Here is a 23100-nt window from a genome sequence, read left to right as displayed (position 1 = left end):
GGTAGACTCGTGCTTCGGGCATTTCTCCCCTGTGCAGTGTGTGAGCGAGTGAGGAGAGAGAGAGAGAAAGCCGGTACGTTAGAGTGAGCGAGAGCAGGCTCGAAGGCAATGTGTTCCTGTGGTATAGCGGGTCCATAGCTCCCCTTCAAAAGGCCATTTTTAATCAGGCGACTGACAGTAGTGGAGTCAGGCACAGAGAAGGTCAGCTGCAGAGAGTGCGTCTCGACTGTTGCAGGGCCTGAAGAAGGTGAGACGCTAATGAAAAAGAGGCACAGGGCTTATTGGTTTTTAAAGACTGCTTCCTTCATTGTGTTTTAACTTCAGTTTTAAAGGATTGCGCGGCTCTCTCTTGCGCTGCCTGTGTGTGCCTCTGTCTCTCTGTGGCGTTGCCTGTGTGTGTGTGCGCGGCTCTCTCTCTCGCGCTGCCTGTGTGTGCCTCTGTCTCTCTCTGGTGCTGCCTCTGTGTGAACCAAGGTTCCACTGAGGTTGACTAATGAAAAGTCAATGTGGCTCAGAGCTGCAAGTGGACTGTGGCACAGACAAACAGAAATGACGGCATGTTTTCTGAGGCGTCGCGTCCGAGTTGGTGGGCGTGGCTCTGTGATTTTTTTTCGTCGTGTCCAATGGTCTAAGAGTTGGTGGGCGTGGCTCCTTCCTGCGTGCGCCATTGGCGTCTTACTTGTCGGCGGTTTAGTGAATCCACGCCCCTTCCGGCGTGCTTTCCATGGGTGGCTACTTGTCTCCCGGCTTAGTGAATTATATATATAGATAATATAAAAATCATTAATTTTAAAGCTAATAAGAAGGCAGACAAGCAAAAAACAGCTGGAGGTCCACGTGGTCCAGACCTAACCCCTGCAGAAGAGTTGGCTCTCCAGCAAAATGCCCATCAACCTGTTTCTGAGGGCATTCCAGGGGGAAGCTCCTCCTCAGAACCAGTGGCAGGATGCAGTGGTCACTTCATTTCAGGTAAAGGATGGTCATTGCATATATTTGTCCTCCATGTGTGCCATAGGTATGTTCCGTATAGCCCTCTTTTTTTTTTTTCTTTGTTGGGTTAGTTGCAGGGAATGTCATATCCTTGAACCTGTGTCTGACCAACGAGATATTGACGAAGGTCAAATATTTGATGAAGACACTGTGTCTGATTATTCATCAGGAGGAGAGGTACATTTTCCAAATAATGTTTGATCAAACTCCACTCTGATCAGTCCTATGTGCCCCAATCACATTTGGAAATCCTGGTAATGAGAATGTTAGGCTGATTGAGATTCTTCATGGAACTGTGGGTGTTTTTGCCTGTGTATTACCTACCTGCAATGGCATGAAACGCCTCTTTTATTGTCTGCACACTCAGGTATCCAGGAAACACTATGAAAACCCAAAGGAAATATTTCAGAGCCAAACAGACTTTACGAATTGCCTGGCAAACTGCATTTTTAGTTAGATTTTCCGCATCACCTACAGTGTATAAAAAAGTGCAGCTTGTAAAAAACCTCAAAGCAATGCATACTGTCTGTGTGGTTGTGAGAGCCCGACTTCGCCTAGTTTGACTTCGACTATAAGGTGCTAATAAATCTTTGAGGTACAATATTCCCCCTCGGCTAAAGCGGTATCTTTTGAAAAGAATTTCCTCCAGGAGCAAATAAAGGATCTTGCCGATCGCGCAAACCCCTCTCTATATGAAATTCTCGTCTTATAATTTGCGCACCAATATCAATTGGTCGCTCATTCATGAATGGCGAAGCCATGACTGAATGAATTCCATGCACGGACACTGAGTACGTGTGTGAACTAATCCTTGTTTACGTAGAACAAACCTGCTCCGAGCAGGTTTGAGGATTAGGATGTGTTGCTATGACAACACTTCCAGCAAGAGTTTCAAAAAACCAACCAATCCAGGATCAGGCCAAATCGTCAACAATTACATCCGGCTAAATGAGTAATCCACGTACAAAAAATACCCCCCAGCTCTGCCCAGTATAAGTAAACAGAAATTTACCCCTTACCGTCAGAGTGAAGTTAGCAGCTTAGAGGTTCTAGAAACAATCAAAAGATGACATTTGTAAAAACGAACGAAAAAGAAGCTGTTGATAATCAGTATTTCAAGGATGAGTTTCCTATTTTTCAATTTGAGGTTGTTCAGTCATGGTATATATTAATTTGCCATGTTAAATTGTGTTCTAAAGTGAAGCATTTGTGAAGCATTTTTAATTTTTTTAAGAGATCTTACTTGTTCTTGTGTTTTAAACTGAGTTTCAAGGGATACAAGCCTCAATGTGAAAATAAAAGCCCTGAAATGACTGGAATATGCTCATTTTTTTTGGCATGAATGTTAAGTATTGATCTGTACCTGGAGATTGCAGGTATACTATACTGTAAAACAGTGTATCCATGTTTAGGAAGGAAAGTAAAAAAGAAAAACATCTCTGGGAGTTTCAGCCATTTGAAAAGGAGACTGGCTTTGTGTTTCAACTTATAGCCTGTCTCCCTCACTGACGAACTTTCATCTTGTATATAATTTTTAACTCTGTGTTACTGACATCATTGAATGCTGATGTCCAGATGCGAATTGTTGCATCTGTTCTGTAGACAAATATGCACTATCACTCAGTCTTTCATTACATGTGATAAAGAATAAGACAAATCTTAAAAACTGTCAGCTCTTCACTTCTTAGTCATGGACTGTGGATATATAGATAATGCTGCTGGATTCTGTATTGACATTTTTTTTCCCTTCTAAATAATCAAGCTATCAGTATTGGCCAGAATAGTCTGCTTTCTTTTCTTGATGCTGACTTGCACCCAAGATTGCACCAAGGCTGTAACTGTAGACTGAAGCAATGTGGAACTTGACTATGAGGAAAAAAAGTATGATTTTACTATTATACTATTTTATCTGTATGTGAATCTATTTGTGTGTCAGGAATACATATTTTTAAAAATATATGAAAAGAGTGCACATGGCATAAGAAAAAAATGAGAATGCATGTGCCACTGGAACCGCCATGCGGACTGAATCCCAAAGTCACAATGGTTTTGTGGTAGATGACAACTCAAATTGGATGATTTCATAGCATACTAACGGGTTTGCCTCTATATCAGAAACTCTGCTCACTTTTGAGCAGAGCATCATTTGCTAGAAGCTATGGCTAACCATAACCATTGATAATACAAAAATGCAGAGACAAATGGTGAAAAAATATGCAGCCTTGAAACTATGGCAAGGCTGTGAAAAATTAGCCATTGGTGGTTTATCTGTAAATGTCAAAACTCCACTAACGATTGCTATGAGCAGACAAGTGAACAGGAAATGTACTTCAAGAAAATAGTACCATGAATCTGATAAAATATATTTGGTTCCAGTTTTCTTTTGTTGAAACAAGCTTGCTTTCTTAAATCAAAACCTTTGAGATATTTCATAAGATGTTAGGCTTTTTTATTGATATTTGGAACAGTGACCCTTGAGCTCCAATTTAAAACACAAGAACAAACTACCGTATATTCTTGAATATAAGCAGAGTTTTTCAGCACCCAAAATGTGCTGAAAACATCACCCTCAGCTTATATTCGAGTCAGGTCCCGCTCCCCCCCGCCAACCTGACAGAAAGCTTGAGTGAGTGAGAGAGATACCATATTGTTTTGGTTGACCCTCTTCTCCACTTACAGAGCTAGTTTACTGTTTTTCTTTGAAATAAATACTCAAAAACATTTAACCTACTGATGCCTCAATTAATGTACGGTAGTTTTATTGGTATTTATTTTGATTATTGAAACTTACCAGTAGCTGCTGCATTTCCCACCCTAGGCTTATACTCGAGTCAATAAGTTTTTCCAGTTTTTGTAGGTAAAATTAGGTACCTCGGCTTATATTCGGGTCGGCTTATACTCGAGTATATACGGTACATACAAGTATCTAAACTTGAAAAATATTAGATTTATCCTTTAACTTACTAATTCTTTAGTAGCTATGAAGTCTTGCAGAAGCATTCAGAGTTGTTTCACTTTGGACAGTATTCAGTCTACTCTGAAATATTTTTCTGCCAAGAACAAGATCTACAACTTTCTGTGAGTCACAAAAAATCTAGAACATCATTTATGAGTCTACAAGCCTCTCTCAGCTTAAAAAAAAACCTAAACAAAAATGGGAATCCATGACAGAATAGCAAGTAAGAATCCAGTATTCCCAAATGAGAATGTAAGCGTTCACTTGAGATTTGCCAAAATGCATCCAACATAATCCTTACAACTATTGTAACAATGTTCTGTGGATGCTCAAAAGTGGAATCTTTGGTTTACAGACTATATTCCCTCATAACGGCATGGCTGCACACATTTTTTAAGGTGTTGTGCAACTGCTAGATGGATCAGTTTGGACCGACAACATAGTACATTGGGATTAAAGAGTGCGGTTGTAAAGTAAAAGCATCAGATCATTATTTGTTCACACATACTCATCGTGAGACAGATCCCAATTTCCAGATTTAGGCAATGCAAACACAATAACTAGGAAGTCACTATCACAAGCCAGCTATTTAAAAATGGCTTTTGTTGCAAAGAAGACAATTCGTTTGTTTTACAGTTTTTTGGTTTTAAGCCAGGTGAAAAAGGGGCGCCAGCAAATTTAAACAAACTGGTTATCCCCAAGCATCATGGAGTGGAGAACTTGGCTAATGGATTGTCCAGTGTCCTCAACGAATGAAAAATTTGAAGAACAATACGTAGCATGAGTTAGAATGCATAATGCAGCTTATGTAACTGTAGGTGTAGGATTACTGGGTGGCCTTGGCTTAATTGTTTTGGCCGCAGTCTTAACATCACTATAATAAGCTCTCTACATTCTAAATTAATGTTGTACAGAGCATGCTGTTGGTGTGTGTTGTAATATAATGTGTTTTTTTCACATAGACTGTTGAAGTTGAACTTGTGCTGCCAGAGAATTCACTCATTGGGAGGTTGTGGGTTTGCTTCCCTGGTCCTCCCAGTGTGGAGAATGCTTTGAGTAGTGAGAAAAGTGCTATATAAATGATCATTACTATATATTACCAAGCAAGAACATTATGAAGTGGGATGAAGTTGAAAGGCCAATGGTCAGTGAGAGCTTTAAAAAAATTAAAAAAATGCTTTCTGAGCCAGGACCTGAAATAGGTGGCTGCTGGGAACACTACTTAATGAAGGAAAAGGAATGCCAGGAGGGAAAGTGGTGCATTGCTGTTCAGTTGTTGCATAACCATGACAAGCTTGTGTTAAGATAGTAAGTTCTCACAGGTGGCGCAGTGGTAGTGCTGCTGCTTTGCAGTAAGGAGACTGTGGAAGATTTGTGGGTTCGCTTCCCGGTTCCTCCCTGTGTGGATAGCACTTTGAGTACTGAGAAAAGCGCTATATAAATGTAATGAATTATTATTATTATTAAAGTTGAGCTGTCCTTGAACAGGCGTGTTATAGCTGATGAAAGGCAGGCTCCTGCTCGCATGTGGCAGGGTTTTAGTGTACTTGATTCTGTGAATGCTGCTGTATCAGGAGAAGACTGTGTAACAATTTTTTCGTTAGTACTTAGTGGGCTGGTACTGATAGGCAATATCAATGGCAATGAAAGATTGATTACTTGCATCGTCAATGGGCTATCCTTGTTTGAGGATTTCAACCAAGTGATTTAAACACATTGTAAATACACTATACAGTTGAAAGAGATGCTGCCTAGCTTAACACTGGTCTAATTTTCAGTGCAGCTATGCCATTTTGGAGGAGTTGAAGACTAACATATGTGGCTTAGCAAGAAAAATACTCAATGTGAAACGCAAATTTAATGTTTTCACATAATGTGAAATGGCTTTGGCACCATTATGTCCATGTCACACGTTTTTTGCTTGTATTTTGTGCTCTTTTTTTTTTTTTTTTTAATTCGGAAGCACTAATAATGACTGATGAAATTTGACAGAATACTATATGACCAGTTGGTGAGATGAGTATTATTAATGTTCCACAGTAAAAACCTTCCTGCTTGCTCAATAGATACCTGTGGTTAATTCAATTAACGCACCATTTTCATTTACTTTGAAGGCAAAGTGTTGCCTGATATACAAGGCTGATTTCTTCTTAGCCAACCATATGCACATCTGTGTATTTTCTACATAAAAGAGGATATTTTCAAAGTTTTGTTCTTGTTCCGATGCATGGCAGCCAACAATGAGGACTCCTTGTGGCCAAACTGAAGAATAAAGGAATGGCAGAAAAGTAATCTTGGCTTTTTCTTTTAAAATGATGATTCAACCTTGAACCCAACCCCCAATAATATAAACTATTGATGATGTTAAGGGAATGATGATCGATGTGAGAATTTTACATATCGCCGAACCCTTATTCTTTCATTAGCAAGATAAATGCACTTCAAAATTATATCATTCATTAAGTCAAGTTTATTGTCACATGTACATACATTAAAAAAAAAAAAAAAAAAATCTTATTTGCATGTGTCCACAAAACAGTTGACAAAATGCAATATAAAAATACAGAGGTAAACTTAAAATATATAAATATATATATATATATATATATATATATATATATCATGTTCCCTTGATTGACTGTTTTGGTGTCCCTTTTATATAGCAGATTTTAGTTGAAGATCTTTAAATATTCACTATTGGCTAGAGAGGAAGGATGTAGGCTGTAACTGTTAAAGATTTCATGGGTGTAAATGCATTTTCACAGTACATTTCATTGGATTGTTTATGGTTAGTTTCATTCCCTTTGCCATCACTTTGTTAGATGTTTACCTTTGATAAGGCTTAGTAAGGCTCTGACCAATGGAGTTACGGAAAAATTACAATCCTTTTAAATGTAGAGAAAAGCCAAGCAAAATGACACCTTTTATTAACAAATTTTAATTTGATTTTTCTATTTTCAGTGCTGATGAATTGGATTGCCTTATAAACCACATCCTCCGTAATTCTTTTAACACTATCTTCTGCCGACTATACTTCCTTAGAAGGCTGGCGTCCCTTCAACATCTGCAATAAGATGCTGCAGATGTTCTATCAGACGGTTCTGGCGAGCACCCTCTTCTACGCAGTGGTGTGCTGGGGAAGCAGCACAAAGAAGAGGGACGCCTCACGCCTGGACAAACTGGTGAGGAAGGCAGGCTCTATTGTAGGCACGGAGCTGGACAGTTTGACATCCGTGGCAGAGCGACGGGCACTGAGCAGGCTCTTGTCAATAATGGAGAATCCACTGAACAGTATCATTTCCAGACAGAGGAGCAGCTTCAGCGACAGACTGCTGTCAATGTCCTGCTCCACTGACAGACTGAGGAGATAGTTCCTCCCCCACACTATGTGACTCTTCAATTCCACCCGGGGGATTGGATTTAAACGTTAAAATTATACAAAGTTATTGTCTGTCTGTATACCTGCATTGTTATCACTCTTTAATTTAATATTGTTCTTTATCAGTATGCTGCTGCTGGAGTATGTGAATTTCTATCTATCTGTCTCTATCTATCTGATTGTGATAGAGTAACTTCTGCAGTTGAGAGATTTTTGGTAATTTTAATTGATTTTTTTTGTTTAAATGTATTTTTCGATACAGGCATTGGCAAGTTTTCTAGTAATCGTCTTGTTTGTTGCTGATTGTTTAGAGCAGTGGTGGTTTATCTCATTTTTAAGATATCACTTTCTTTGTGCCCAGGCTCTATTCTGTTTTGATTGAATGCTTTATGAGCATCAATATTTTTGGTTATCTTTAGTAGATGGTTATTGTTGGCTCCAAAGGCCAACCAACAAAAATTATAAAGTTAATAGGAACACTAAAATCTTCCATAGGTTTTTTAGTCTGTGCAAATGAAAGCAAGACCTTGCAGAAAATATTTGGTTCCCCATTTTTCACAATACTTACGAAGGATGGAACATTCAGTATTGAAACATTAGGGTATATTTGCTCAATTTTTTTTTATTTAAATGTGACAGATTTCTTTCTTTTAATGTAATTTTGTATTTCTTCAGTATATATGGGGGAAAAATACTAAGTTTGACTTCACTGGCAGCTTTTGAGTAGAATATTCCCCCAAGTCTTGATGCTTAGGTCAGTGGGTGATTCCAAACTGTCTGTGTGTGAGTGTGGGTCTGTATCTGAGTGGGCTTTATAACGAACTGCAGCCTGTCCAGTGTGGTTTTCTTCCTTGTACAAACTTCTGCACATTTAACAAAGGACCTGAAAGGGTCTGCCTTGGGCAAAAAAATGTATTCTCATTACTAGAAAATTCATCAATTAGTGTTTTACTGCCACTGTGTGGCTGAATGGGGCATCGCAGTGTTAAAAGTCCCCTCAACTGTCAGTTTGCATTAATCCTAGTTTATTTGTTAACTTTCACATAACGTGTTACTTACTTGTTTCTTCAGGGAAATGTGATCAAAAACACAAAGGAAAACATCATTTGGTCCAGGCAGCCTAATTTTAGAGTTTACTTTTGCTTCAAGAAATGGCAGCAATTTATATTATCTCTTAATTCCCAAACAAGTTTATTTCAATTTAACTTTATAGTCATTCCACCTTACGTAGCGGTGTCAAGGTAAGATCTTATAAGGCTCCAAGTACAATGTAGTCATTATGCAAAGTATAATACAAGACCGTGCGAGTGTGGTAGCGGGCAGAATGCAAAATAGCACAAATAAATTTAAATAGTTAATGCATTAAGATGACAAAAAAGTTCTTCAAAAATAATAGTCGGGTATTAAGGTGGAATTTAGAGAAGTATTTTCAATCTCTTACTGGTACATAAATAGCAACTTGAGCACTGCAATATTAAAACTTTACATTATTTAAATTATTTAAGAAGTAATTTTGAGATGTTGGGACAGCTTAGCTATTAGCTAAACAAACTAGCTTGATGGACTGAATGGTGTAATCTAATTTGTCAAACATGCATTATTATTATTTTAAATTTAGAATGTCTGTGTTGAGTCCAAGAATATCTCAGATGGATTCAAACTGCTTGGGTTCATTTAGACCTTATTTTATTTCAGAAAATACATGTATCGGGAGGAATGGGTAATCTCTAATTTTGTTTGATATAATTAACTGTTTTATCCTTTTTAAAGACTGAAAAATGATAGCACTTTCTTTGTGTTCATTATGAGGAAAAAGCATAACTTATGGGAGCTTTTATTTTACTGAAGTTTTTCAGACTTGTTTGAATCTAGGGATTCCCGGATATTTTTCATTCCCGGGAATGAAACTGCTGTAATTCCCGGGAAAACAGGAATGGCCAAGCTCGCATATATAGCGTGTAAAAGTGTAAAAATTGATCAAGAAATAACACAGTTATAGTTAATATAATTAAGGTGGCGCCATTGCTACAGCTTGCACTTCATCAGACAACAGCTTTGAACAGCAACTTGAAATTACAATGCGTTCAGTCTGTTGTATCCGCATTATCTGTGCCAAGAAACTTGCCATCACAGAATGATGACAAGAAACTGGATGCATCAGTAAAAGCTGAAATGTTGGTGTTGCAGAGCAACGGCAAGCGCAGGCGTTGTTTAGAACAAGTGTATCCCTATCTGATGATTGTGCCGCCTACTTCAGTGGAGGAAGAGCGTGCTTTCTCAGCGGCTGGCGTACTTTTGCACGAAGGTGCACTCTTGCCTGGACGACCGCACGCTGGACATGCCCCAATGAACGTCTTGAAACTTTCTGAATTCTGTACTAGCCAGCGGGGCTGCTATACGCCGTTGAGTGAACATGTGTACAGTGTGGCCGTTGCATTCAAAATGACTAATCCACATCAAATGTGAGTTAAGCTTGAACATTTGTCCGCGGAAACCATTCAGATGTTTCAGAAGGCTTTTGGGGACGATGCAAGGAGCACTACCTCAATGTTCTTCGTCAGTTGAGAGGTGCAATACGACGAAAACGGCTGGAGCTATTGGCAGCTTTATCACAACAGTGTCCCCACCCATGCATCACGTCTCATGCCGAATTTTTTGGTGAAACATCAAACGGCCCTTTTGAACCGCATGAGTAAAGCTGTAATTTGGAGGTGCAGATTCAATTAAAATAGCCACACCATCAGAGCTAAGCCACATTTCACTTAATGTAAGAGAGTCCATTTTCCTATCACTAATAAGATCGTTGATGGAAAAGGTATTGTTGGTTAATGCTGTAATACTGTATTTAATAAAGGTAATTTTTAAGGTCTCGGAAGAGCAGAGCTGGGACCTCATGCATAAAGCCATACGTAGCATTCGCACTATAACATGACGTAAGCACAAAAGCTGAAATGTGCTTATGCACAAAAAAATCCAGATGCATAAATCTGTGTGAACGTCAACTTCCACATTCTTCCACTCCATAAATCCCGCACATGCATGCGCCTGCTGTCCCGCCCCAACTCCTCCCAGAATTACGGTTCTTTGAATATGCAAATCAATATAACTAGCCCTTAAGGTCAGCCTTCTGTGAAAAGACAATAGCAAAAGCAAGAGGGAAAATAGAAGAATTTCAGCGAATACTAAGTAGAGGCAAGGAAAAACGTACTATTTGTTGGTTTAAACAGTGATATAATCAACAAAAGGAAGTTGATCGAATGACATAGCATGTCAGAGAAACTCGAAAGCTCAAGTTCACAAAGTCGCACAGTGCCCAAAATAAAAAAGAAGTTGTCACATATCAAAGTCGCCGTGAAAAGGCAAGTCGTAGCCCACCGTCTGAGTGTGACATGAAAGCTTATTAGGGTACAGAGAAAAAAAGGCACACAATGTGTGGAAAAACCTCTAAATTTCCACTTTAATCACGTAGTTTATTTTGTCATTAAAGTAGAACATCATGAACTTTATCCTAAATCATTTAATATACTAGTTTCTCAATCCCATCGTAACTAAAGTAGCATGTTAAATGCTTTTTGTATTTGATCTTCTATGTGCTCTGTGTGTGTGAATCACTACGTGCTTCCGGGCTTTCTCTTAGTTAAAGCATGTTATTAAACATGGGAACACGGTGGCGCAGTGATTGTTCATGTCTCACGCAAGATGCTTGCTGCGCCATGCGCGACCTTCGATTAAATAATTTATTGTAGCAGTACTGTCTTTCAAATGTACTAACCTCCAATTCCTGTCCTTACTTTTCTTTCTCCAAATACCCAATCGCCACACAATCAGCTCTGTAATAGACGTTAAGCCATCTGTAAGCTTAGAATGCCGATTCTTCAAAACTTTTAAGGAACATCGAAATATCTTCGTAGTACGTGTTTAATTATTCCATCCATCTATCCTTCCAGTGTCGCGTCAGCACCAGCAAGAATACAGTGCGAGGCAGGAACAATCCCTGAATTAGCTAGCGCTGCAGCACCGTGTAGTTAAAGTTAAAGTTTTTTCTGTATAATATAATAAACATATTTTGCTGCAGTTCATCTTTTATGCTCATCATATGTAAATACGCTCTTTATAAAGTGGCTCAGGTTGTGCAATATTATAACTATCGCAAGTTTACAGTGAGGTAATTGTACTTATAAGTACAAACAGTTGTACAAGGAGCACTTGATGATCTGATTGAGTGCGTTTATAGTTCTTGGTATGAAATGGTTTCTGAACCGCGAGGTCCGTACAGGAAAGGCTGAGAGCATTTCAATAGACAGCATGGCTGAGGCAGCGTGTGCTTGATGCTGTATACTGATAATTCTCTTTAAGATCAGCTGCTGTACAGCTGTGATTCACACTCCGATACAGTGATATAAATACCCCGAGTGGTACAGTGAGAGTAATATGGAAAAAGATGATCCGATGTGGCAACACCTAACGGGAGCAGCTGAAAGAAGAAGGTGGTGGTGGTGCAGTGAGAGTAACAATGCTAAAGCAGTTACGGTATTTGGAATAGTTTGACCATTCTGTGGACCATTTATATTGTTACAGGTTAATTACAATCAGATGCAGTAAACTAATAAACAATATGCGGTTAATTTCAGTGTATTTATAAAGCCGCGTCAGGGATGTGGATCTAAAAAAGTAAGGGAAACCACACTGGAACAGTAGCACTGCTTTGATGCTGGCTGCCGCCAGTCTGCAAAACCAAGCGGAGAACTTGCGTACGACAGGGTATGAGCTACCGTGGAAATGTGCGTGGCTTTACGCCAAGTTTAGGTTTTATACATCGCGATTTGAACATGGAAATGTTCTTACGCAACATTTTTGTGCGTACGCAACATTTATACATGAGTCCCCTGAACTGGTGGAGCGTTATGGCTGTTCGAAATGGTAATTAAGCTATTCGTATTAATACCACTTTGTGTGGATTTTTTAATTTAATCTATAGTCTGTTGTTATAGCTTTATAGCTAGACATGAAATAGTAATTAAATTATTTGCATTTAAACCGTTTAGTCTGGATTTCTTACATGAACTTAGGTTGGTTATTAAAGTATTGATGCAGTGCACATTTTAGAAAGAGTTTGCTACAGAGTTATCATGTCCTAGCAATTCATTATGGAAAGAGTTAGGATTAAAAGTACAGAGTCAAGACAGACGAATTACCTTACAGATATTTTCGGAGAGGTCCTGGGCACCAAATCTATTAGGATGCAGGCCATCCCGCCAGAAGAAATGTAGCCTCTCCTAGAAGAGATCCCAGTTGTCCATGAACCTGAAGTTTTGTCCCTCACAGAAGCCTTTCAACCAGTTGTTTAATGCCAGCAGACAACTGTAGCACTCATCTGATCTTCTAGCCCAGAGGTAAGGGACCTGACATGAAGATTCTCACAGCTGAGGTCCCTTTCTTCGTGACATTAATAAATGCTGTGAAATCCACCTTAAGAATCTCCGACTGTCGGTATTGCACGTCGTTTACCCCAGCATGTATTACGATGGTCCCCACTGCCCTGTTCTTGTGCTTCTCGAAGACTGTCGGCGCTCTTCTTGTAACATCTCGTACAAGAGCACCAGGAAAACAAGAAACAAAAGATTTCTATTTAGGGCAAGAAATGTTTAGGTTTCATACAATAGGATCACCTATCACAAATACAAATACATCACCCATGGCTGTCGGCACGGTGGGGGAGCGGAAAGGGTCAAACTAGTTCTGGTTAGAGATGCTTGCCTGGCCGATTTGAGGTGATCTTGGCTTAAACCCCTGCCTGCATAGCGGAAGCAGGCTTATTCCCTCATTGTTGTTGTTGCTGCTTCGAGGGGGTGCAAGAGTAAAAAATGAGTGGCATGGCCTGGAGTTGAGGTTGCTGAATTGTGATTAGCTGTGATGATTTCAGATGTTGGTGAGGACCATTTCAGCAGGCAAGCCTTCAGTTCCCTCAGGTGTCTCCGTCTGGACAGGAGCTGCTAAATCTGGTTCTTGAGGGCCCACAGTTCTTCGACAGCGCGCTCCATCTCACCGTTGGGCATTGTCCACTTCCACTTCTGCCTTGCGTCCTAGGAAAGAAAGACTGAGAGAGAGTTACATAAGTAAGTTCAAACATAAGTATAAAATTAATACATAAATCATGAAATAAATATATATTGAATCACAAATTTAATGTAGAATCATCACAAGGAAATTAAAAAAATGAATGGCATAGTTTAAACTTAAACAATGACCTTAAACCTAACCTTTTAACAAAATACTAATTGACCAAATACAACCTGAATTTGAATGCCTTCCTAAAAGGCAAGTTGAAAAGAAGGCAAAAAGAAAACTAGGTCAATTTATTAATTTTCAAATTAGCATAGTATAGGAGATTTTTGACATGTCAACGTAAAAATTAAACAATCAAAACGACTGTTGACTTTGAACGCACTGATGACTGATTTAACTGAAAGAATAAGCATGATCTCTTAAATGGGCATTACATTAAAACTTGTGTTTTAAAACTCCATAAATACTATCCTCAATTGTTCGTCACAATCAACAACTTGGTAATTATACTCTTATAACTGGTGCACTGTGGAAATAACAGTGTAAAGCCCTGGGTCCTGACCTGAGAGAGACACTCTCCTCTGGTGGTCGAAACACTCCTTTGGTGGTTTCTGAGGAATCAAATGTGTGTTTTTATTATGTAATAGTAATAATAACAGCAGCTCACTACTCAAAACGGTAAATGCGGAGAGGACCTGGGCTTGAACATGCTATTCTTACCTCTACACCAGCCAAGCAGACATCCCTTGATATTTAAGCTTCAGTTTTTACACATTGACAGCAACTTGTAATTTGAATAATTTTCTTTTCCCTCGATTATATTCTTGAATAAGGGTACACTTATTTTGTTATGCCTTCTGTGAAAATGTTTATTTGATATTTGAACTTCAGTCTTCACACATTATACACTTCATGTCAACATTTTGTCAAGTATTACTGTAACATGAAAAAAAGTTTTAGCTATGTGTTCAACATTTCTTGCCTCGCCTTTCCTGCCATCCTACTTTTTACCCAGATTGTTGTAGACACGGAACACATCTGAAATGTATGTATTCCAAATATTGATACCATTTACCCTATACAATTCCAGATACCTAACACCCAAATAAACAGACTTCAGCTCTGAGATTTTTGCGTCTGACTTCAGTTGTGTCGGTGGGGATGGAATAGCAGGCTTCTTGCTGCCAGTGCTGACTGATATATGTGCAAAACAAAGACACTGATGAAGACGTGCGAAGGAAATTAATGTGGCCCGGCATTACGACTTTTTTTTTTTTTTTTGTAGGCTTCAGGGATTCTAGTGTTAATGAGGGTTCCCAGGTTACACAACTCCCTGACATTGTCCAGTTGTTTACCTTCTACTATTTTATTGGTGTGTATTTTATTTTTTTCTATGTGTGTTGACTTTGTCTTGCTTATGTTGATTTTTAGCCATTCCATCTATGCTGCTCTGACTAGTTTTTTGGTTTGATATTTGGCATCAGTGTGTGTGTGCTTTAACAAATAAATATCAAAAGCATGCTTATAGTACGGGTCAGTCAGGTAATTAAAAAGATCCCATTTTATTCCATGATTGCTCACACTGCAATTCTTCATAACTAAGCATAGAACAGTGTTGAATAGTATGGAGATGAAGGTGTCCTCCTTTAATCCCAGAGCATACTGGAGTTTCCTTTGAGTTTTTACCTTGGTGTTTTAACAGACATTGAGGTTCCATTGTATAATTCTTACATTCTACCATGTATTTTATGGGAATCTTTTGTATCTTTTTGGATTTGTCAGAGGTTATAATGGTTTGAAATGTCAGTAGCACTCTTGAAATCTAATCATACTAGGCAATAGTCTATCTACTGACAGCTCAATAATAATTTTGAGTAAGTTGGTGTGACCAGTACATGGTCTGGAAGGGCAGAAAGCAGTCTTGGTTCAGTGTTTTCAGCTTTTGTTAGTATGTAACATTTGTGCTAGGATGTTTGTTGTTAGTTGTGCTGAGCAGTGTTATTCTGTGCCAGTTTCTATAAATGGTGAGTTCACCAGCAGATGGAACTCTTCGCCCTTCTTTCTTTCTTGTGGTATTTTCCCTGACGTCCCTATATCTTAGTGATTAGCAAGTGGATTGGTATGATTTGAGGTGTGATTTAATTTTGTAGTTGGCATTTTAGAGAACGTTGTCAGGCCTGGCAGCTCTGTTGGCTATTGGACTTTTGATAACATGCTTGGCTTTGCTCAGTGTTGAAGCTGCACTGTCAATTTTGTATAATGCATTTGTGTCTGCTAGGGATGCTCCGATCAAGCTTTTTAAGCCCAGCTATCGCTGATTTCATGCATTCTTGCATTGAAGTCCCCCAATAATATGACTGTGTCCTTTTTTCTTGTGTTATCAAGGATGTCTGCAAGCTTTTCTTGTGTAATTGATTCTTGACATCATCTGAGCTACATTTTGTGGGAGCATAGCAGTTCATTAAAGGGGAATTTCTAACCTTAGAATAGAATCGGACATCCAAAATTCTGTCAGATATTGGTGTTGATTTGCTCGATATTTCCGTCCATTTAAGGTTGGTCTTCTGCATTTAGAGTTTTTCTTAATAATAAAAAAAACAACTCCACCCATTCGTTAAGATGGGTGCTTTGTTTATTAAAATATGGTCATAAATGTTTAAGAATGTCTTTGGGATGTGCTTCGCTATGCTGCCTCATTTCTCCAGACTCCTGTAATCCAATCCACATTTGCCACATGCACTCTCTCCATTGTATTTGCATGTTCTCAATGTTGGTTTTCTTTTGTTTCTTTTGTTAAAAGGTGTGCTGGCTTAACCTGACTGGCAACTTTAAACTGGGTTTTTGTAACCGTGAGTATGTCCAATAATGGGATGGCTTCTCATTCTGGGTTGTTTTCTGACTTGCAGCCCATGTTGCTATACCCCAAAATGAATTGGACTCTGTGGGTTAATAAAGTAAATGTTGAGTAATGGCACTAGAAGCTGCCTCACTAAAACAGTGAAGACAAGATGACTTTGAATTAAATTTACATTAACAGCTGGGGTGTGTGACAACTATGAACGCTGACACAGATCAATCCTAATCAATGTACTAAGAAAAGGTTCAGAAGTAAAGAAGCAAAGCACCTTAACCTTAGGAAAGACATACATATGACATTATTAGCCAGCCATAAACTGCACATTTCTTATTTTTTAATCCAATTGTTTTTTATATGTGCAAGCTGTTCTCATACTAGTGTTCAAAAGTTTGGAATTACCCAAAACGTTTTAGACTTTTGATAGAAAATACTTTTTTTTTATTGAGGTACTGTTAAATTAATTTAGAAACATAGCCAAGACATTACTAATATTGCAAATGGCTATATATCGCTGACTTTATAATATTGTCTTATGACTGCCAAGCCTAATTTTCATTTGACATTTCTCTTATCTCATCCTTAATTAATCATGTTTAAATGGTAATTGGTAATTAAAGAAAACCTCTTCTGTTAGCACAGCTGCAACCTGTTATTCTGGTCACTAACACAAACAATTGTATTTCCTTTAGTTGCAAAGTACTGGCATTCCTAAATATCAGTTCTGGGTTCAAAGTTGTCCAAAAGAAAATGGCTTTCCCAAGAAATATGACAGTTATTAAGAGGAATTCTTCAGATAGTTTGAAAAAAAAAATAAGAGTTCACAAATCCCAAACTAAAGAAGGGTAATAACTAAGCATCAGGACTGGTTGAAAATAGGACTCTGAATTTGTTAGTATATTGTAGTAAAACAAGGCAAGAAACATTTTGATCATATACTATTCAAATTAAGTTTTTTCAATAAATAATTTATCTGGTTTGTGACTTGCACTCGGTGTTCTCCCCAGAAATTTTTTCCAGCCGGATGGCATGAAAAAGTAGCCGGGTGGGGTGGGATGGAGAAATTTAGTGGTGGGGAAAATTAAATGTGCACTATTTTTATTAGTTAATTATTATTAATTTTTCCAGTGCTCAATATGACTTCCTTTTTTAAGGTTTGACACTTGTGGCAGAATATTTTTATTAAATTTAAGAAGTATCCAATTCAGGATCCAGCAACCCTAACAAAATTTTTAAATAACAATTGTTATGACATAAACCAAGAGGCACAAGTATTGTTGCTGTCAGGAAGAAAAGTGAAATCAATGGAAAAAAAAGTATGGGAAGCCTAATGAAGAAAAATTAAAAAATATTCTTCAAAGCCAACTTACATATGCAGAAGGTGTCTTCAGTTAAATTTTTTTTTTTTTTTTCTTCCTAGGGGCACAGTTGTCTGCAGCTTTCCCATAATCAAAGTCCCCAGGATCTGGGCCCTCCAAGTAGATCAGCATGAGATTATTTAGCATGCTTTGATTAATGCGATTTCTCAAACATGTCTTGATCCTTTTAAGGGCAGAAAACCCCCTTTAACATTCAGCTGTGCTCACTGGGATCACTAGCCCAATATGAGCTAGTTTGGCTAAATTTGGAAGCGATTCTTTGAGTACTGATGTTGTTGCCATTTTTAGTAAAATCTGTTTTGGACTGAAGTCTTTGTATGATTGACTTCTGATCATTTTTGACGCAACTGTCCATTCTTGCCTGCTACTTTCATATTTTAAAATTGAAGGGCTACCATTTTTGGAGTAAAGATCGAAAAGAATGTGGTACACTGGGTCTGTGGTTTCAGGTGCAATTGTTCTCAATAGCTTCATTGGCTTCCTGCGGCGGGTGATTAAGGTGTTGCGCCCACGGAGATGTGAGTGTGTGTGTATGTATATATACATTTATTTATATAAATATATATATGTTAAATATATATATGTTATAATATATATATATATATATATATATATATATATATATATATAATATACAGGTCGGCACAAGGAAAGGGGGACAATTCAAAGGGGAGAAATCAAAGAATAAAAGAAACAGAAGGAGGTTAAAAGACGTGAAATGCAGTCTTAAAAGGACGATCTGGCCACCTGAAAGGAGGAGACCGCACAAGCTGGAGCCCCGTGAAGGAGCGTTAGCTGTGGCGCTCTAGGGGCTGGTTCTCCCCCACTGAACATCCAGGTGGAGTGTGGCAAGCAAGGCAGGTGCCCTCCCTAGGCTTCCGAGGTGCGACCACGTGAGCGCGAAGGGAGGAGAGCTGAAAGGAGCTGAGGCTGCTGAGTCTCCGCTGGCTACACAAGCAGTGGGTGAGCTGGGGAGACTGAAAAGGAGATGGGCTGAGATCAGGAGGTGTTAGACTGCATTTTAACCACGGATTTTTTAATGAATTTGTTTATTGATTTTTTTTATTCCCATTTTTTATGGATTTATATATATACTTTTACTTTTTTCATGGTCCAGCAAGCTTTCTTTTCAAATTCTTGTGCATGGCACGTTTACCCAAGGTAACTCCCTCCTTGGGGGGTGTTTGTATGAATATTTCATGCACAATGAACACCACATACCATTTCCTTTGACCATTAGACAATCAAAATCTTTAAACTATTGTTTGTTGATGCCGGATAAGCGGTGCTTATAAATTGACACATCAGGAGTTGATGCTGCACTGTTATTAGTTTTTGGCGTATCTTTTCTGAAAAACTGAGCAGTGTTGTTTTTGTTTTCTGAACACTTTTTGTACTCATGTTGGTAAAACGTTTGGAAATGATTAAAAGTACCTATGAATAAGACTTTTGAGTGGGAAAGTGGAAGCCTGTTGGATATTCAGTGCACACTTGCACTATGGCAGGGCAAGATATGAACAAGAAAAGGAATGGCAGATTGGTCATTTTATCGAAACCCTCAGCAATTCAGTGACAAAACTTTTGTAAGGGTTTCTGCACACTTTATGCAATATGGATGCAGGTCCAAATATGAGCAAATATAAGAACGGCAGATGGGGTCACTTTAACAAAACCCTCAGTATAAGCAAATATAAAAACGACAGAGGGAGTCACTTTAACAGGAGTGCTACAAGGATTTTTGCACACAGAACACACCTAATGCTTAAACAACCATATATATATTGGTTTGCTACAGTGCATCCGGAAAGTATTCACAGCGCCTCACTTTTTCCACATTTTGTTATGTTACAGCCTTATTTTTATTTTTAATAAATTTGCAAAAACCTCAAGTAAACTTTTTTCACGTTGTCATTATGGGGTGTTGTGTGCAGAATTCTGAGGAAAAAAATGAATTTAATCCATTTTGGAATAAGGCTGTAACATAACAAAATGTGGAAAAAGTGATGCGCTGTGAATACTTTCCGGATGCACTGTAAGCTGTGCCTCTATTCAAATGTGTTTGTTTTGCAATTGAACAGACTAAATTGTTGAACAACACTATCACTGTTTATGAAACATGCGAATCTAAACTAAACTCAGCCAATGAACACTATGGGCACTTCTGATGGCATCTCTACATGAAGCATGGCCTCATTTTTCTGGACTGGAGCAATATGATTGCATCCTTCTCTGCACCGGATGAATGCTACATGGCTGAAACGTTCTAATTTTTTCTTATTCTGAAAATCAATTAGGATTTACATTAGTAAAATGCAAAATCTTTCTTTTTTCCCCCCCATATGCTGATTTGAAAAAGGGGGTTCCAGGAACCTAACTCTTGTTTTTTTCTTTAAGTATAATACTGTATTTATAAGCTTAATGGTGATAATAGTGGAAGCAAATGTGAGTATATGAAAATAAATGTGTAGAGAAGTTGAAGATAGTGTGGAAGGCATTATTTCTGAGTATAGTTACTGTCATTAAAATATTTATTCCTCAAATATATTAATAGATTTTCTGGTCATCATACCATCCATCTATCCATCCATCCATTATCCAATCCGCTATATCCCAACTACAGGATCACGGGGGGGTCTGCTGGAGCCAAACCCAGCCAACACAGGGCGCAAGGCAGGAAAGAAATCCTGGGCAGGGCGCCTGCCCACCGCAGGGCGCACACACACACACACACTAGGGCCAATTTAGAATTGCCAATGCACCTAACCTGCATGTCTTTGGACTGTGGGAGGAGACCGGAGTACCCGGAGGAAACCCACGCAGACATGGGGAGAACATGCAAACTCCACGCAGGGAGGACCCGGGAAGCGAGCCCAGGTCTCCTGTGAGGCAGCAGTGCTACCCACTGCGCCACCGTGCCGCCCGGTCATCATACCATTTAAGATTTTATTTTACTTACAATTAATGTAAGAATTTTTGGCTTTATATTATTCACAAGGAAAAGAAAAAACAACTTGTCTCATCTTTCTTTTTCAGGAAAATTTCTAGTGAACCGTAATCATGGCTCACTCTAAGACCCGAGCCAATGATGGAAAGATTACGTATCCCCCTGGAGTAAAGGAGATATCAGACAAAATTTCGAAAGAGGAAATGGTTCGGAGGTTAAAGGTTAGTAAATGTGTTTTCATGGAGGATAGCATAACATCTTTTAAATTAAGTTAAATTTAGTAGCTGAATTTGATTTCAGTACTGTGTTACTGTTTTTGTTTTGTTTTAGACAAACATTGAAACCTCCTTTTCATTGTTATATATGTATTTTTTTCATTAAATTGACAGCTGAAAATTTAATTTCCTATATATTCACTACATGTGAGACAGGGGATTAAAGGTTTTTTTTTTTTTTTTTTTTTGGGTGTTTGTGTTGTGAGTATATATCCGTGAGGTACATATCAGGATCAGTCTGCATACTGTTTAGCAAGCTAACTGTACTGTTAACTTAATTGCATCACAGTGATAAAATACAGTAAATCTAGACAAAAGTGCCTTTTAATACTTGACTTTGTGTCCCCTTTAAATTCTGTTTAAAAAAAAAAAAAAAAAGCGGCTAATCACAATACAGCTATATGTACTGTACACTGTAACAAAGTATTCATTTTCCTGAATCACATCATTGTTTGTGTACACTAAAACGTTCTTTAATTTTATTAACGTAAGGAATATGGAAATTACACTAAAGGCATTCAGGTTTCTGGGTACATCAACTTGAGTAATCTGGAAAACTAGCTTTGCTTGGGTTTTCAGGCAAGCTTGTGTTACAGATGTATTGAGAATGGTGCACGACATAAAACTACTTAGTGTTGAAAATAAACAATTTAATTGAAGGAGCTAGAAGAACCTATTATGACTTAATAGCAGCCTGTTGCTTTATTTAAAAATTCCCTGTGACAGTATTGATCTATGAACCTGTGAACAATAAATCAACTGATAGGTGTGTAAATGTTTCCAGGAAAGGAATATTGGAAAATACACACATTGCAACTAAGAATATGGAATTGAGTGACATAATAGAAGTTGTAGTGTATGATGAAATCCTCATGATTCCATGTAGTTGTGTTCTCTTTGCCTCAAGTTCGGAGAAATCACGGAAGTGTTTGCACGAATATCGCCAAACTCGGTGAAATGCATTGAAGTCACTGGGGAAGGAATAACTGAACTAGATTTGACAGGATTTTAATGGTGGTGTCATCATTATTTAAAGTGTCTCTGAGAGCAAGGGAAATGTCTGCCAACTATGCTGGACCAATTACTATAGCCAAGAAAGGTGATCTGAGCTGTATTGAGATATAGTCAGATATAGCTGTGTAGTCAGATGCGCAATCATATGTTTCGTCAAAACTAAGTGAAAATGCTGAAATCATAGTCAAAAGTCAGAAAAAATATATAGGTCTTTTAAAGGCCGTATATTCAAAGTGGTGTGTCATGATTGAAGTCACTGGCTTGTTCTGTTTTTTGAAGTCTCGCTGAAGGCTCTCCAAACTTTCTGCTGATGCTTTGCTCTTTTTCTTCTATATAAAGATAGAAATGTCATGTAAATGGTAGTCAATTTTTCTTTGTTATTACTTCATGAAGTGTCCTGTGTATTGGGGTGTCAGGCTCCTTCAAGGGTTGTTTTCACTCTTGCTGCACCATGCACATGGCTAATTATGCATTTATAGGACATGCGTCTCCTTCTCTTCTGTTAACATTGAGCATGAAGATCGACCTGCACAGATAACTCGTCTCACAGAGTCTGTAAGGCAAATGATCAGCATTCATCACCTGAGGGCAGTTCCATCAATGTTGGCTGTTTAGCTCTCTGAGGATATTGTGCTGGCCTCGCAAATCATTATGGGGCACTGGTAAGAAGAAAAAAAACTAAACCAGCCGTATTATCAATAAATAATTTCACGAAAAAGGGCGAACGGAACAATTTTGCTGTGAATAACGCTTCGGCAGATTTTGCTGATCAACACTATATGTCGCATAATAGAACAACATTTAAATATCACAGAAAATTTTTAATAGAGTTATCCTTCCATGAAACCACTATATTCATCTAAATGAGTTTTTCTTTTCTTCTTCACCATACTATTTTTAGAGCCTGGGATTTCAAGTTTTCAGAAATATTCCCAGAAACACAAAATTAGTTTTTTCTCAAATGATTGTCTTCATGAGGTAACAGATCTCAACCCATTTTTGTTTTTGTGCCATTAATCAATTTTTTAGTTTGTAAAGCACCATCCAATCCAATAAACAATTACATGTTGCTTTACAAAGCAAACAAGGGTACATGAAAAAATAAAAAGTACATAAAATGTTGAAATGAATGGCTGAAGCATGTATAAGTAAAGAAAAAACTGAATTATATAGGTAGGTATTTTAGGACTGCATAAGCGTGTATTTGCAAAAAGATTAAAAGTAATGATTATTCACAGGCTGG

At 38.2% G+C, this 23100-nt stretch overlaps 1 protein-coding gene across 1 annotated transcript in view; it reads left to right on the top strand.

Annotated features, from left to right (window-relative positions):
- The window catches only part of pds5b (PDS5 cohesin associated factor B), a 155442-nt gene that overhangs the window by 43366 nt on the left and 88976 nt on the right, over positions 1-23100 (top strand). The window contains exon 2 of the mRNA XM_028799315.2: positions 20658-20789. Within this exon, the coding sequence (XP_028655148.1) occupies positions 20682-20789 (108 nt within the window). The 5' untranslated portion in view covers positions 20658-20681. The remainder of the gene's footprint in view (positions 1-20657; positions 20790-23100) is intronic.

The sequence above is a fragment of the Erpetoichthys calabaricus genome, chromosome 4, assembly GCF_900747795.2.
Source record: "Erpetoichthys calabaricus chromosome 4, fErpCal1.3, whole genome shotgun sequence".
In the NCBI taxonomy this organism is placed as follows: domain Eukaryota; kingdom Metazoa; phylum Chordata; class Cladistia; order Polypteriformes; family Polypteridae; genus Erpetoichthys; species Erpetoichthys calabaricus.
This window is presented reverse-complemented; position numbering and strand designations above follow the sequence as displayed.